The 16,880-nt window shown below is 51.1% G+C and overlaps 1 protein-coding gene across 1 annotated transcript in view; it reads left to right on the forward strand.

Moving 5' to 3' along the window:
• The first annotated feature begins 1,484 nt into the window (after positions 1-1,484).
• Positions 1,485-16,880, forward strand: part of DDX25 (DEAD-box helicase 25) — a 38,466-nt gene continuing 23,070 nt past the window's right edge. Inside the window, exons 1-4 of the mRNA XM_019490083.2 lie at positions 1,485-1,619; positions 2,338-2,388; positions 10,992-11,127; positions 15,160-15,252. Coding sequence (XP_019345628.1) covers positions 15,191-15,252 — 62 coding nt within the window. The 5' untranslated portion in view covers positions 1,485-1,619; positions 2,338-2,388; positions 10,992-11,127; positions 15,160-15,190. The remainder of the gene's footprint in view (positions 1,620-2,337; positions 2,389-10,991; positions 11,128-15,159; positions 15,253-16,880) is intronic.

The following is a 16,880-nucleotide window of genomic DNA, read 5'->3' on the forward strand; positions in this document are numbered from 1 at the left end:
TCTAATATAATAAAGGGCTTAGTGTGTGTGTCCGTAATGTTTTTGGCCAAATGTGCATGCGCCACCGAATAGGGTTACCATATGTCTGGGTTTTCCCGGACATGTCCTCTTTATGAGCCCTCTGATCACCATCTGGGTGGGTTTTTTTAAATCTGACCAAATGTCTAGGATTTTCCTTTGCTCCACTAGCGGAAGCAGGGAACACAGATGTACCTGCCTCCAGCTGTGGAGGCACGGACAGACCGGTGCTCCCTGCTGCCTCCGAACACCCTTCCCCTGCTCCCCTCTGTCTCCGAACACCTCCCCGGTGCACCTTTCCCACCCCCAAAGCAAAGGAAAAACCCAGACATTTGGTCTGAGCAGGGGGTTCAGCTGTGACGGGGCACAGGGGTGGGGATGCCTGTTCTCCAGTGGAGGGAAGGAGTGGGTGTGGGGGGGCTTCGAGGGCAGCAGGGAACTCTGTGGCCAGGCCAGCAGCACAGGGCATGGTGTTTGTGCTGGCAGGGGCTGAGCAGCCAGGAGACACTGGAGAGGGGAGGAAGGAGAGGGAGGGGGCCATGGCCAGGCTGCCTGGTGTGGTGCAGCAGCCTCATCCCAAAGCAAGAGGGGCCACAAACCTCCCCTTTAGCCCATGCTGGGGCTGGACACACAGCTGCCGCCTGCATGAATTGGAGCCGCTGCCAGCAGGGCTGGGGGCTGCCTGTGGCTTGACAGGGGGACTGTGGGTGGCTGGAGGCACCGGGGATGGAGTCTGGAGTGAGGGGCACCAGCATGGTCCAGGGGGGCAGGGTACTGCAGCTGGGTGAGCGAGGGGCACTGGCAGGGCTGGGGTCAGTGGCTTGGCAGTGAGGGGCAACACTGGCACTGGCATGTCACTGCCCCCCGTCATTCCCCCCCCAGCCCCCGTGTGACAGGCGTCCTCTTTTTTGGACCTGGAACTACGGTAAGTACGCGGAGAAGGTGGGTGGCGATGGGGGCGGGCGTGGGGAGGGGGATCGCGGTGGCGGCGCCGCCCGGCCCCGATGCCCCCCGCGTGCTTGCGCCCCACGGGCGGGGGCGGAGGGAGACCCCGCCGGAGGAAGTGCTGACATGCCTCCCCCCACGCAAACACTCCTTTGAAACCCCCCTTGGCGCGGGCAACCGGCTCGTTTCCTAGACAGGTGCCAGCGCTCAGGTCTCCCCACTGCCGGGGCACGCGGGGTCGCGCTGGTGACGGTGCCGGCTCGGGCTCCCCGGCACGAGGGGGCCGGTGTTGCAAGACTCCCAGGCCCCGGCGGGCCAGGCTACGAGCAGTCGTGCCCAGCACGCCCCGACGTGCCCGCAGCTCCGGCCCGGCCCAGCCGCCTTGTGCCGGGGGGGGGGCACAAGCGGCGGCGGCGACGCAGCGTCCGTGCGCCCCGCCCCGCCCCGCCCTCGCGCCTCTCCCTGCGCATGCGCTCTGGCCGCGGCGGCGATGGCGATGCCGGCCGAGCGCTGGGGGCGCGGCGCAGCGCGGGGGGGCCGCTCCCCGCTGGCGGCCCCCGCTCCCCCTGGCGGCCTCCGCGGCTCCTGGCCGCAGCCCCGTGTGGGGGGCCGTCCTGCGGCCGCCTGGCCTCGCGCGGGACGCCCGGCCTCCGCAGGTGCGGCTGGGCCGGGCCGGGCTGGGGGTTGCCGCGGGCACGGGGCCTGCACTGCCCGCTTCGCTCGGAGCGCGGGGTTTCCGCGTCCTGCCCGCGCTGCACACGCCCCCCCCCTTCCCCGCTGCTCCGGCCTTGCCCCATGATGAGGGACCCGGGAAATGCCCCGCTGCTGCCCAGTGCCCGGGGAGGCCCCGCGCCCGGGTAAGGTCTCGGGGCCCCTCTTTGTGGACGGAGCATTTCACCGGTCTCTGCTGTGACCTTGTTAAAAATCAGGAATTTCATGTGTTTAAAGGGGAACTTGGTTTTTCTCTAGTTTTCCCTTGTGATTTGATCCATTGAAAGCAAGGTTATGTGAGCCATCCAAAAATGGATTCTTGTTTTGGTAAGAGAAGAGATTGGTTTGGGGAAAGCATGGACGTGGAGGGAGAATCTGGTTCTCATCGCCCGGAGTAAGAAAATGGGGTGTGCAATAGGCACTTTACAGTCTTAAGTATCATGATTTTGACCGCTGGCTACTGCCGCAGTAGTAACACCTAGGCTGGAAACTCCTCTTGCCCTGACGAGTCCATTTTTTTACATGACCACCTCCACGTGTCTTAGTGCACAGGTGTAACAACCCACCTCTGCTGAACTGGATCTAAAGTATGAGCGCTTGGCTAGCACTGGGTTATAAGCTTGTAAATTGCCATTTACGTTTTGCATTTTCCCCCCATCTAAGGGAACAGAGCTACAACTAATAGAGGAGGAGAAGAAGAGGATGATGACGAAGGTGGGAATCGCGCATCTTTTCCAAGGTTTTCATGTTTAAAGGGGAATTGTCGTGTCTTTTCAGCTTGGAGTGCGGGCTTGCTAGCCAGGTCTTGGTTTCATGGGAGCACGTGCGCAGTGGCTCTGTACTCCCATCTAGTGACTAGGCCGTGTCAGTAAAGTATGTAAGAGTCCTACTTTCTCAGCCCTTCAGAGAACCAGAGTAATTTCAGTCTCCTTTTTGTTGATGGTAATGGTACATCAGTAAAATGTTGACGTGTTCATGAGGAACCCCAGTGCTTGGGGGATTATTTGTTAGTCAACTGGTAAGGTATTTTATTAGATTTAACCGCTCCAATAGTGTAAAAGACATAGAAGAATCAGGGGTGTACCTTGTATCTGGGTTGGTCTAAGGACACAGGCAGACAAGGTTCTTTGGGTGGATCTGTTATCTTTTATTAGACCAACTTAAATAGTTGAAAACAAACATTTTTAAAGCAAGATTTCGGGTTTAAAAAACCCTTTGTCAGGCTGAGGAAGCTTTTGCAGTTGGCGTGTGCTCTTCCTGGATGGAATGAAAAGTAAATCAGCCAGAGGCTGTTCTCACCCACTCACTCCTCAGTTTACATCTTTACTGACTGCCTGTCTTTCATGCATACCAGCCCAGCCTCTGGCTTCTGGCAAAAACGTCCAACCTGACAAAGGGTTTTTAAATCCAAAAGCTTGCTTTAAATTTTTTTTCCCAACTATTTAAGTTGGTCTAATAAAAGAATCATGGGCTCTGCTTCAGATATATGGACAAGGTGACAAGGGATGCAGGTTGTAATTTTTTTAGTCCTTTTAAAGTCAGAGAAATTCTGGTTACCTTAACTAACCCCCAAAGCATTCTTTTATTCCTAGCCTGAATACTGATCAGCAGCTGTTAGGTTTCAGTTTATTTCACCACTTCGTGGAGTGATTCCTGTTTTAACATTTACAGTTGGTAAAGTTTATATAAAAGGTGCTATGTAATGGTGACAGTGCCATTAAAAAGTCAGTGTAGAAAATGAGTGACACTTAAGAAGATGAAATTAGTCTCGAGTATGCATGTAACTATATATCTGAAAATGATAGGTTTTCAAAAGAAATGCATCACACTTTCCATAACTGATTTCCCATTTAGGCTCCATTGAACAATGAGCTATGTAAGTTGAGCTTCATTGATGCAAGGTGGGCCATGAGCACAGCCGTCCACCTTCCCACCTCCCTACCTTCTAATGCAGGGATGGGCAATTATTTGAGCCAGAGGGTCACTTAAGGAGTTTTGGTGAGCTGTTGCAGGCTGGGTCAGCACCTGCCCCTTCTCCCTGCCCACAACAGCTCACAAAAACTCACTTAGTGGCTCTGCCCCAGGGCCCGGTAGAGGTGTGCCGATAGGCATTTTTGAGGCCTCTACCAATGGCCAATTTTTAAGGAGGCATGTCAGCTGATACCAGTTTGATTTCTAATACACAGCCTGGCAACATGCAGCTGGTAAGTCTGTTGTGGTGGAAGGGGAGTGGGGGGGAAGGAATGCTGATCAAGGCCCCCGTAGAGAGGGAGGAAGTGGGGCCGGGTCAGGCTGCCCAGCTGGGTCAGGCTGCCCAGCTGGGGCAGGGCACGGGGCAGAGTCGCGTCTCATCTGGGGCAAGTGGGAGGTGGCTTCTGCCACTGAGCACACCCTGGGATGGCATGGGGGGGAGTGTGTACTCCTGGATCTGCGCAGGCTGGGGCTGCACTGGGCTCTTCCTGGTGGTGGGGGGTACTGGGCCAGGCTGCGTTAGGGTGGGCGGTGGCATTGGGAGGGGACTAAAGGGGGGGCTGCAGTCACCCCCAAATTCTCTGTAGCCCCCCCCAACCCTTCCTCCCAGCACCACCACCTGCCCTGAACGCGGCCTGGCCTAACCCCCTCCCCAGCCCTGCCAGGAAGAGCCTGGTCTCACCCTGCACCAGATCTGGGGGGCACATGCCCCGCATCTGTGCCCTCCAGGGGTGTACGCAGAAGGAGGAGCTGCCCCCCACCCCCCTGCACAAGCCATGGCTCCATCCCACACCTGACCCGGCTGGCTAGTGTCTGCCTCAGCGCCACTCCTTCTCTCACTGCAGGGGCCTTGATCTACGCCCCCACACCCCTTCCCTCCCTCTACCCCTTCCACCACAACAGACTTACCAGCTACATGCAGCTGTCTATGCTGCCGGGCTGTGCTCCTCACTGCTTATGTGCTGTGTCGCAGCTGCACGCATGCATGGGCCATTTATCAGCCAAATTGTCGGCCACATCAGGCCGATTTCTGATGCAGTCAATTTTCTTTATATTGGTGCTGATCTGATATCAGACCAATGCGTTGGTGCACCTCTAGGGTCTGGCCATACTAGCACTTGCAGGACTTGCAGGGCAGCGTGCTCAGCCAGGAGGATGGGATGGAGCCATGGATAGGATGGCAGGGGGAGGCATCTGGGAGTGGGACAAGTGGGTGGGGCTGAGACCTTGGGGTGGTGATAGTGTGGGGCTGGAGTCTGGGGCAGAGCTGTGATCTGCTTCCCCTGGCCCTGCCTGCAGAACTGGCGCTCATCTCAGGGATGTGTTGGCAGTGGATTGTGGCTCTGCCCTGGGCCCCAGCCCCATGCTGTTACCACCCCAAGATCCTGATCCCAGCCCTGCCTGCCCGTCCCACTCATGGATGTTCCCTGCCAACCCATGGTCCCAGCCCAATCTGCCCAACCAAGTGCCTGGCCCACACAGCTCCCAAGTCAGTCTCCATGGAGACCCTGCCCACCTGCTCCATCTAATGCCCTGGTGGTGGTTGTGAGGCAGATGGGTCAGGTGCCTGGCCATGGCAACTGGAAGGAACAGCTGCTGCACAGGCTACCAGGAAGCTAGTCCAGCAGCCATGCTGCCCCAGCCCTGCTGACGTGCTTGGGGGGGGGCAGTGGGAGCAGCCAGCTGCATGTGCCACAGCCTGGGCTGCCCTCTGCACCTCGGCCAGGCAGGGCCAAAGGACCCATTGTAGGCTGTATAGAGTCCCTTGGCAGGTTATATTTTGCCCACAGCTGTTCTACTCCATCACGCACTAACTGGAAATATGCTTATTTAGTTATGAAAGCTTATTATGAATGGAGATAGCAGAGCATATATTATGGTTGTCTGGTGCATCCCATTGTAAGATGTAGCTCTTTTCAGTTGTTAATTACATAGCCTAATGTTAACCATTTGGGCTGAAAGTTTTTTTTCTTTTTCTGTCAAAGGCTGAATTCATTTCATCCAAAACTATTCACAAAACTAGGGGAAGATACATTGTTCTGTCATGTTAAATTCCACTAACAACTTTGCAGAAAAGCTGTTTCACCCTATGCTTTGGAGCAGGAACCTGATTGTGCAGAGTGGCTTGGGGCTACAGATCTGCTTTCTGCTGTATTTGTAAATCCACTCGGTCAAGCTGTACTGCTTTGGGAAAATAATGCCACTTTGCACATGCTCAGCAGAGACTTACTGCAGAGAAATTGTCCAGTGATTTTCTGCATTGAGTAGGCTTGCACACAGGATTATAGGGGCTTGGCAGGACTTGCCTGGCATTTTCTGTCAAATTGGGTGGGCTGAGGACTGAAACAAAATTGAGACTGCTTTTCTGTGATCTCGGTGATCCCCCTCCTGGTGGCCAGGCAGTATGGGAAAAATGACTTGAGTGTAGGGGGACAAGAGTTTTGTACGAGGAAAGAATAGATTGGATCATAGTCTGGGTGGGAAGAGACTGGTGCTGGAGTTTGGTGGAGGAGGGGAAGATATCAGGAATAGGGTTATGTGAGAACCCCAGTGTGGGAGGAACATTAGTGTGCTACAGCTCTGCATGCAGGGCAGGTTTACCTGGCACCTGCCATTGTGTTTGTGACGCAGCTCTCTTGAGGGGCTCTTATGGCACCCTGGTTGAGAACCACTGGGCTAGAGCTCTTGCAAATAACTTTCTTCACTATACCATCCTGACTCATCTCCAGAACAAGTCTATCTTAGAATCATAGAAAATTAGAGTTGGAAGGGACTTTGGGAGGTCATCTAGTCCAACCCCCTGCTCAAAGTAGGACCATCCCCTAACTAGATCATCCCAGCCAAAGCTTTGTCTAGCCAGGTCTTAAAAACCTCCAAGGATGGAGATTCCACTACCTCTCTGAGCATTGGTGATGCGTAGGGGTGCATGTGCACCCCCTGAGCTTGGCGGCACACCCCCTGCATAAAGTGCCGTAGATACTGCCAGCGGCGCCTGAGGGTGGTCGCTGCTCGCCATCCCCCCCTTGCTGCCATTGCTACTGGTGGGGTCTGCAGCCAGACCCTGATTGCTGCTGGCTGCTGCCAACAGTGGCATCTGCAGGTGGTCGCCAACTGCTGGTCGGCGCCTGCTACCAACACTGCTGTTGCCACCCGCAGGAGCTTCCTGCTTGGTCCGCCCCTGCTGCCAACACTGCCGCAGCTGCCTGTGGGAGCTCCCCACTCGCCGCCACTGACACTGCCACCTCCGCCTGCAGGTGGTCACCGTGCCCCCCACCTGCCTCCAGGGTAACCTGTTCCAGTGTTTTACTACCCTCCTAGTGAGAAAGTTTTCCGTAAAATCACCTAAACTTCCCATGCTGCAACTTGAGACCATTGCTCCTTGTTCTGTCATCTGCCACCACTGAGAACAGCTCCATCCTTTTTTGAACTCCCCTTCAGGTAATTGAAGGCTGCTATTATATCCCCCCTCAGTCTTCTCTTCTCCAGACTAAATAAGAACAATTCCTCCAGCCTCTCCTCATAAGTCATTTGCCCCAGCCCCCTCACCATTTTTGTCGCCTTGCAGTTTGTCCACTTCCTTTCTGTAGTGGGGGCCCAAAACTGAACACAGTACTCCAGATGTGGCCTCTCCAGTGCTGAATAGGAGAGAATAATCACTTCCCTTGATCTGCTGGCAACACACCTGCCAATGCAGCCCAGTATACCATTAGCCTTCGTGGCAACAAGGGCACACTGTTGGCTCATATTCAACTTATTGTCCACTGTAACCCCCAGGTCCCTTTCTGCAGAGCTGCTGCCCAGCCAGTTAGCCTCCAAGCCTGTACCGATGCGTGAGATTGTTCCATCCTATATACAGGACTTTGCATTATTGAACCTCATGAAATTTCTTTTGGTCCAATCCTCCAATTTGTGTTGGTCTCTCTGAAGTCTTATCTACTGACAATATCCTGTGGGGGAAAAACTGGCTTGTGATTGTGCAGTATGACTATAATCATGTACATCTAACTTGATTTCGCAGTCTTAATGTTCTTTTAATGTAACTTCTTGTGTGTAACTTTCCAGGTTAGCAAATTGGAGGAGAAAAAAAGAGAGAAAAATACCCCTCTCCTTTCTCCAAATTTAATTGTGTGGCATTGCTGGTTCCACCTTCCCCACGCATTCATGGGGCCTTTGGACCCATCTATGCCACATGAGCTAAGGACATACATAGCAGCAGTGGATAATCAACTCCTACATAGAGTAACCTTAAAGGCAAATGGAAACTTTTCCAGTAAGTTTCACAGATATTTGCTGATGCAAAGGAATGGTGAGACCTGTTATGCAAAGTCCTGTTCTTTAAGTTCTCTGATGCAACAGAAGTCCACCTACTCTAATGCATAAAAATGTTTATAAAAATTGGTAAAAATCCAAAACAAACCAGTTTCAAATGAAAATTCCTAATGACAAATCATAGCATCGCTGAGAATATGTCTAGTAAACAAGGTGAGAGGGATTGAAAGTCAGGAAACTGAAATTGGTGTGTTGAAAGGTAGCAGACAAAATGGCTACTTACCAAAGCTGTTCACACCGTTTGGTAGTACTTCATAGGATATATACCAAACGCATGGGTGGACTAGAAAGAACAAATGTCACCATTATGACTATTGTCCCTTCCACCCCTCCCCCACTCTCCTGGAGTCCTAGGATCCCTGAGACTCTGTTGGGCTCTTGTCACTTTGGGTGCCTGTACATCCTAATTAATCTATTAGACCATTAATCAAGTCTGCTGGAGTGTTCTAATTTGAACGCTCCAGCGTGCCTCACCATCACATGTATTAAGCACCCCGTGTTTCAAAATGGCTGTGGGGACTGTGGTGGGGATGCCGCCACGAGAATAAACTTACCGCTGACGCAAAAGCATCAGGAGAAGTGGCAGCAGCAGAATGCTGCCAAAGATCAAAAACGCCTCCTGGTGCTGGTGGCATGCTTTGTAGAGGGATAAAATCCCCGCCGACCAACGTTCAGGGAGGACCAGAAGTGGATCCTTCTGAGTATCCAGAACAATGGGAAGTGCTTGTATGCCCTGGCAGGGGCAAGTGGTGGCAACCCCGAGAGTTGGGGTGCCCAGCTAAGGCTGGCTTGGAGGAGCCAGGATACTCACCTCTCCAGCAGCCGTGGATCCCAGATGACACCGACAGAGACTTAGACAGTGGCGAGCCTGCAGGGAGAGGAGAAACAGAGGTGTGTTAAAAGCCATGAGTAACCCTGGGGGAGAGAGACCTGAAGTAAGGTGCACCCCAGGGTACAAGAGTAGATGAGTCAGGCCAACTTGAGGCCCCAAGAAGGACAGTAAACCTTCTGAACTTGGGCTGAAAATAGACAGGGGCTAATGCCCAGCTGTGCTTGATGACCGAAAGGTAGCCTCAGCCAAGACTTAACATCTCATTTGGTTGGTGTTAGGTGGGGTGTAGGGGAGGTGGAGCCCCAAAACCAAAGACCTGCGTGTGAGATCAGAGAGAGAACCAGGAGAGGCAGGACCTAAGAACTTCCTCCCATTAATAACCATTCCAACCAAGTCAAAGCAGGTGAGAACCCCTGGGGGCCTTAAAGACTCACACTGGAGGGTAAGCTGCCAACCTGCAAGGGGACAGGAGTGCCTGATTGGCTGGAGAAGGCGAAATGCTTGAGTGAGTGCCACAGTAAATTACAGGAGCACTTTAATTAAAACTTTAAGTAAAGTTCATTCAATGAGTTTTAGTTAATGTGCCCCTGGTGCCCATTTTGAAATGTGGATGCTTAATACATGTGACGCTGTGGTGTTTTAATTAAAATGGCTGTCCAGGAGCCACTCTAATTAAAGATTCCCCCCAATCCCAGAACATGCATAGACACCCGCTGTTTCTAGTGTGTACTGACTGACAGAGAGGGGTAGACCCATGTGACAGCTGAAGCTGGTGAAACCAGTGAAGTCTTGAACAAAACCTGGAACAGGAAACTTCAGTCAGTCCCTTCCTTGTCACCCTTTTCTTCCCCACTTAATTTTTTTCTTTCCATTCCTTTGCTTTGTGTTAAGTCTACCATGGTCAGTGGAGTCAGCTTAACTCTGTTTTTGGTCACAGGCTTACAGAGTCAAGTTCAAAAGAAATAAGGTCAACCCAGTGCTGGTGCAAGCTTGCCAAGTCTCAACAGCTGATAAGACTAGGGACCAAGCCCACCCTTTTCTAGTACTCAAGTTATAGGCAAGAGTCTGCACCAGCAGCAGCCTCTGTATTTTCTGTCTTTGTTGTTCCTTTCTCTTTCCTTTATGTGGTGGCCTATCAAGGAAATGGGGTCAGACTACAGGAGGAGCTTCAGCTCATATCAGCTATTGTTTTCCTCATTCCTAGAAAGGTCATTTATCTCAAAGACCATCTAAATTAACTAAATTAACATTGTACAGGCAGTCTTGATACTAACATTTCTGAATTTATGGTTTCTTGATTTTAAAATGTTTTCAACATTTTCTGGGTAATTTTAATGGTGAAGTATTTAGTAGGTTCACTTTCTTCCCCTTCAGTTTGTCTCCAAAGTTTGATTACTAGAATAGGAGTTAGAGATTCATTGACAAGACAGTAGACCCTTAATATAGGACTGACAAGACCAAATTTTGTCAGGAATGGCAAGCTATTCATGGGCTTTTGGCAAATAATTATATCCTATAACCTCCCCCTGTCTCCCTTTACCCCCACCCCACAAAATAAAACCCAAACCAAAACACCTGCTAGTTCTAAAAAGCTTGGTTTTGAGATTGAGGCAGCATTTATTATTTTTGTTCTTGGCACAGTTATTTAAACATTGACTTGCCTGAGAAACTGTCTAGATTTGTTATCTCTCAAGTGGTCTGACCAGCATGAAACTATAATTATTTTTAAGGACATATCTGCACATGGAGTTCTTTATAAGAAGAACTACTAAATAACTCCTTGTGAACTTTTTCATTTTCAAGTAAGAGTTCCCTGTTCCTGTTTCCTAACATAGTTCAAGCCCTTAATATTGAAATAGAACTCATTTATTACATCAAAGGCGTTTTCCATTTTCATTGGTTGTATTGTCTGATTGGTATCCTACAGCAATGTTTATCCCCCTTTGCAAAGAAGGGCACATGTCCCAGGAGTCTTGAGGGGGTGCCCTGGGGAATCATGTCAGCTCTGTAATGCTTCTTCACTTTATGCATGTTGAGTTCATTTTTATTTTCAAGGGTCTAGTATTTACTTTCCCTTTGTACAACACTCTCTTTGTGGCACTTACAGAAGTCACAGCTTGGTTCTTACAGTACCTACCAGGTGAGGAAGCAGTTTTTTCATTTCTTCTTTTTCATGTTTACCTAGCGGATTTAGCAGAAAATTCACTTTTAAACAAGCTGATAAGGAAGTCTTTGGTAGAATCCAGTCATCGGGTTGAAGTCCTGCAACGAGACCCAAGCTCCCCTCTCTTCTCAGTAAAAACATTTGAAGAACTTCATCTGTGAGTACTTAGGCAGATCAGAACAAAAGCATCCTTAGACTGATGGTGACTACTTACTCTGGGGTGTGGCGGCAGAGTGGGTAACATGCTATAGCACCAGAGGGACCAGTCTGAGCCTTGGTCTGGACTTGTGCTTTAGGCTTCTCCCTATTGACCCAGGTCTTCATGGGTGGGTTCACAATCACTTGGGCTGGGGAGTCAAAGGTAGCTAAAGAGTGGTGCTAGCCACTTCATTCTATGTGCTATTGACTAAAGACACTGACATGCCTTGACTATATTTTGGTTTGTGGAGTTCCAAGGGGCCTTTGACCTTTACTTTTTTATTATTATTTTTTTTGTTCATTCTCCTTGACATTGGGAATGAATCTTGAAAACCTGGGCAAAAACCTCTATACCACAAAGGTCAGAAAGCTATGCAAAGACTATTCCAGTCTTGTTTTATATTTATATCTGATTTTTTACCTCCACTTACCAGATTCCACTCATGGTGGTTACCCAGTGTATTACAGCAATAATTTAAAAATATAGTAGTGATATAAGCACCTTAGAAAAGACTATGGAGTTTTCTTTTTTTCTTGACAAGCTGGAAAAGAAAACATCCTACAAGCATGTTTGGAAACTGTTTAAACCTTGGTAAATATATATACTAAAATACACAGTTTGTTTATATAGTTAATGTGTCTTCTCATACAGACCATATGCAGTACTCTTGGATCACAGATATTTTGCAAACATATTGAGACATAGTTATTTTTGTGGATGCAGGGTTTCCAAGGAAACCCCAGTGTGTGATAGGAAGTAGTGGTGGTAACTTTTCCTCTGTCTCCGTTCAACTAGAGTTTCAGCTTAATGCAGCTGAAAGATTTTTAAAAGATTGCATGTAGCCGTGTGTCTGCTCAGCAGGGTGGCATATATAGCAGGTGGAGCAGTATCTGAACTAAGACATTCAAGCATTTGAAAAGCAGAATATTTTTAAATAGAGGTGCACCAACACATCAGTCCTATATTGAATCAACACCGATATAAGAAAAATTGACTGCATTGGCAATTGGCTTTTTTTGGCTGATGTAGCTGATAATGTGGCCGATAAATGCCCTGTGCACGCAGGCGGCCAGGAGCACAGCCTGGCAGAGTGAAGAGCAACTGGGTCTGGCTGGTATGTCTGTGGTAGAGAAGGGGCGTTGGGGGCGGGGGGTGAGAGGTAGATCAAGGCCCCAGTGGTGAGGGAGGGAGTGGGGCAGGGGCAGGTGCAGCACAGCCGTGAGCGGCTCATCCAGGAGGTGTGGGGGGCGGCTCCTGGGGTGTGTACAGCATCAGGAGGGCATGGGGGACATGTGCCTCCAGATCTGCATGCGGGGCGAGGGCGGGCTGCCTCTGTGGGCTGAGGCTGGGCTGGCACTAGGCTCTTCACTGTGGGGGGGTTGCAGCCACCCCAACCCCCTTCCTGCCCTGAGCACAGCTCGGTTCAACCCTCCCCAACCAGGAAGAGCCCAGTGCCACCCCAGCCTGAGCCCACAGCAAAAGCCCACCCTCACCCCTTGCACAAATCCAGGGGAACATGCCCTCTCAGGGTGCGTGCAACAGCAGAAGCTGCCACCACCACTCCATTCCCCGCACCCTCTGGATGAGCTGATCGCAGCTCCATCCCGTACCCCACCCTGGCTGTGCAGTGCCTGCCACAGCCTCACTCTGTCCCTCACCGCAGGGGCCTCGATCTGCACCCCACACCCCTTCCCTGTCCCCTTCCTCCACAACAGACTTACCAGCTGGATGCTGCTCTCCAAGCTGCCCAGTCGCATATTGGAAATTGGATCAGTACCAGCTGATATGGCTTGTTAAAAATCGGCCATTGGTATCAGCCCAAAAAATCTCTGTGTACTCTACCCCTCTTTTTAAAGCATTTTTGTATCCTGAAACACCTGTTTCTTATATAGGGGAAGTTCCCCAAACTATTTTTAGGTAGGTAATTGGGTAAAGGTGGTTTGGGAGATGGAGTGGTTGCCTCAAATTTTGTTTGGCATACTGTGGTAGCTTAGCTGAATGTGGGGTTTCCTTTGCGTAGTGGTCAGCAATAGGGGCTGATTCCTACAAGAAAACATTGGTATAGAATTTGCTTTTTAGACTTACAAGACTTCTTGATCCTTAACCGAGTGTCTTATCTAGGGTGGCTTGTTAAACAAACCATTTCGTCTGTTTTATTTAATTTTATTTTTTAAAAGGAGAAAATTAGTATCTGTTTATGTTTATGACTTGTGGTTCAGGTAATTTCACGTATGCTAATACTAGGGGTGGGCCAATACCAATAGCCAATTTTTAAGGAGGCATATCGACCGATATCAATCTGATTTCCAATACTCAGCTCTTCAGCTTGAAGAGCTACGTCTAGCTGGTAAGTCTGGTATGGTGGAAGGGGAGGGAAAGGGTGTCGGGTGGGGCAGATCAAGGTCCCTGCAGTGAGGGAGGGAATGGGGTTGGAGCTGGGGCTGGGACAGGTGCTGACCAGCCGGGGTGGGGAGGGGCACGGAACAGAGCTGCAAATGGCTCTTTGGGGGAAAGGGCATGTGCCGCCGCCACCCCCCCCCCCCCCCCAAATCTGTGGGGCACGGGGTGGGCTGCAACTTCGGGCTGGGGCTGGGACAGGCGCAGCTCATCAGGGGGGCACAGGTCCTGCTGCTGCACGCAGCTCGTCAGGGGGGCAGCTCATCGGGGGGGCACAGGTCCTGCCACTGCATGCGGCTCATCCAGTGCTTATCTGGCAGCTCCCACCACTGCTCCCGCCACTCGCCTGGGGGCGGTGTACCCCCAGATCTGCCTGGCCCCAGCCCATCCCACGCAGATCCAGGGGCACACACCCCCTCCATGCCCTCTTGGATGAGTGGGGGGGAGCAGCGATGGGAGCCACCAGATGAGCACCAGATAAGCTGTGTGCAGTGGCAGGACCTGCCCCTCCCCCTCCTCCTTCTCCCTTCCAGCGCCCCCCCCGAATAGCTGCACCTCCATCCCACCCCGGCCCTGGTTGGGCAGCCCCAACCCCACACCCTCCCTCACTGCGGGGACCTTGATCTGCCCACCCCCCCACGTCCATCCCCCCTCTCCTTCCCCTCCCCCCACACCAGACTTACCAGCTGCATGCAGCACTCCACACTGCCGGGTTGTGCTCCTCACTGCCTATGGCCTGCGTGCAGGCATGGGCATTTATCGGACAAATTATCAGCCACATCAGGCCAATTTCTGACGCAGAAACTTTTTTTTATATTGGTGCAGGTCCGATATCAGACTGATGTATCAGTGCACCTCTAACTAATACAATTCTTATACTGGCAGTTGCATCCAAGCTTCCTTGCACTCCCCTTGTATTTTGCAGTTAATAGACTGTTTTCTTCTTTTCCTGAACTCTCCTTCGATTTTTGATAGTGCTAACAAAGATGTATCCAGAAGCAGTTGCATTTCTGTGGAAGGTGAAGTAATTGATCTTACTAAAAACATTGGTACTAATGGCTGCCTACCTATGTAAGGTACTGATATTCAACACTTTTAACAGGATGCATTTTGGATATATGCAGCTGTCACTGGTAACTAACTTGACTTCTCTATGGTGAAAACTTTAAATGGAAGAGTTTTGTTCATTTTGATTGAGCTATTATTTATTGTGAGGAAAGAAAACAGCAGTTACAAGTTGGCACATTTAAAGGGTCCTTTGTACCTTGAATTTTGCATAATGAATTCAGCTGTCCCTGTTAAGGCTCAATGAATGGAAAACCACATTCTGCTGGAGTTCTAGGATTTCCATTACATGTGTGAATAAGGCTTTTGATTTACTTTCTGGTGGATCCACCAGCTTCATATAGAGTCTTGCTATGACTGCTTATTTACACAAAACATTGGGGAATAACAAAACAACAACAATATTTTGGGAGAAAATGAGAATAAGGAAGGGAGTGAGTTTGGATGCTTTTTGTTCTGTTACCTAAATTATATGTACTAGGGTATCTTAGTCACTTGCTTGTAACTAATTCATCTTTCTTTTGACAGAAAGGAGGAGTTACTCCATGGGGTTTATGCCATGGGTTTCAACAGACCATCAAAGATCCAGGAGACTGCCCTTCCTATGATGGTAGCCCACCCGTAAGTACTTGCAAAATAATGGATAAAACATGCTGTTTAGACACTAAGAACAAAAGCATTTTATAACCTTTTTCTCTCTAACCTCTCTGCCTATTGCCTTTTCCCATACCCTGGCAGATTCTAAATGCCCCTTCCAAAGTTATCTGCATGTCATCCTTTGTGTCATCAGGCTCTCTCTGAGATTTTTCTACTGCTCTTCCATGTCTTGTAACATCAAGTTTAAGATCCTCAGCCTCTCCTTCAGGCTGAGCCTAGGCAGGTCTGGCAGGGGCTCCTCAGCACCTGGGGAGGGCGGGAGCTCTGGTGTGCCCAGGCTTGTGACACGCACCCCACACACATGCAGTACACCCCACCCCAAACACACACACGCACCCCGGGACTCCCAGGAGCCCTGATAGTGGGGCAGGACAGGGCAGTGCAGAGGCCTGTGGCTAGGCTCCATCCCCTCCTTGCAGAGGCTGGACTTGGCTGGGAATGGCCCCTGCAGGACCAACCCTAGGGAGGTGTGGGGCCCAGGAAAAATCAGCCTGTGCAGGGCCCCCTTAACATTTTTATAGAGCAGGGTGGAGACGGTGGCCCTGGTGCTGAGGGTGCTGCCGCTGGCACAGCCGGCACCAGGGGACTGCCTGCAGCATGGGGTAGCTGAGGCAAGGGCTGGGCTGGGCTGGGCTGGGCTGGGCTGGGCTGGGCTGGGCTGGGCTGGGTTGGGGGATGCCCTTGCAGTGGGACTTCAGTGAGTTTCAGTGCTCAATGCTCAGCAGCCTTGCAGGGGCTCCAGGCCAGGCTGTGCTGCAGGGTGGGTGCTAGGGAGTAGGGCTATGCAAAGCTTCGGTTGCTGGTTCGATTCAGAGGAGATTCGGCCCGATTCAGCGGCCAGTTCTCCAAATCTGAATCGAATCAAGAGACCCATTAATCTCTCCAAATAGAATCAGAAGCCTCCGATTCAATTCGTAGAGATTTGACGATTCAGACATAGATGCAGCCTTATATGTTTTTTCTACATACTTCAAGGTACCAGCATGGCTCATGGACGCTGAGATGGTGGGGTGAATGGAGCTTCCCACAGGAGCGTGGAGGGGTTCCCAGTGTGCTCAGCTGTGGACCCAGAAGTGGGCCAGAAGCACTTCCGGTCCACTTCCGGGTCTGCCATGGAGCGCGTGGGGGACCCTCTTCTTGGCTCGGTGACTGGTGCCTCCTGGGTCTGGGGGTGCTCCCGGGGTCCCCCCATGGCTGATTGCTGAGCCAGGTGGGGGGGGGGCGTGCCCCGTGCGCGCGCTCAGTAGCAGATCTGGAAGTGGACCGGAAATACTTCTGGTTCACTTCTGTATCTGCCACCAAGCACGTGGGGGCCCCCCTGTGCTCCTGTAGGACGCTCCATCCGCCCACCCCAGCATCACAATGTTCATGAGCCACGCCTGCTACCTCAAGGTATGTAGAAAAAATCTTTAAACCTGTGTCTATGGCCGAATCACTGATTCTCTGAATCAGAATCGAATCTTCAGATTTGGATTCAGCTGAATCATAGATTCATAGATGCTAGGGTCGGAAGGGACCTCTACAGATCATCGAGCCTGACCCCCTGCCTAGGCAGGAAAGAGTGCTGTAGTCAGATGACCTCAGTCAGATGC

The sequence above is a fragment of the Alligator mississippiensis genome, chromosome 16 (assembly GCF_030867095.1).
Source record: "Alligator mississippiensis isolate rAllMis1 chromosome 16, rAllMis1, whole genome shotgun sequence".
In the NCBI taxonomy this organism is placed as follows: Eukaryota; Metazoa; Chordata; order Crocodylia; family Alligatoridae; genus Alligator; species Alligator mississippiensis.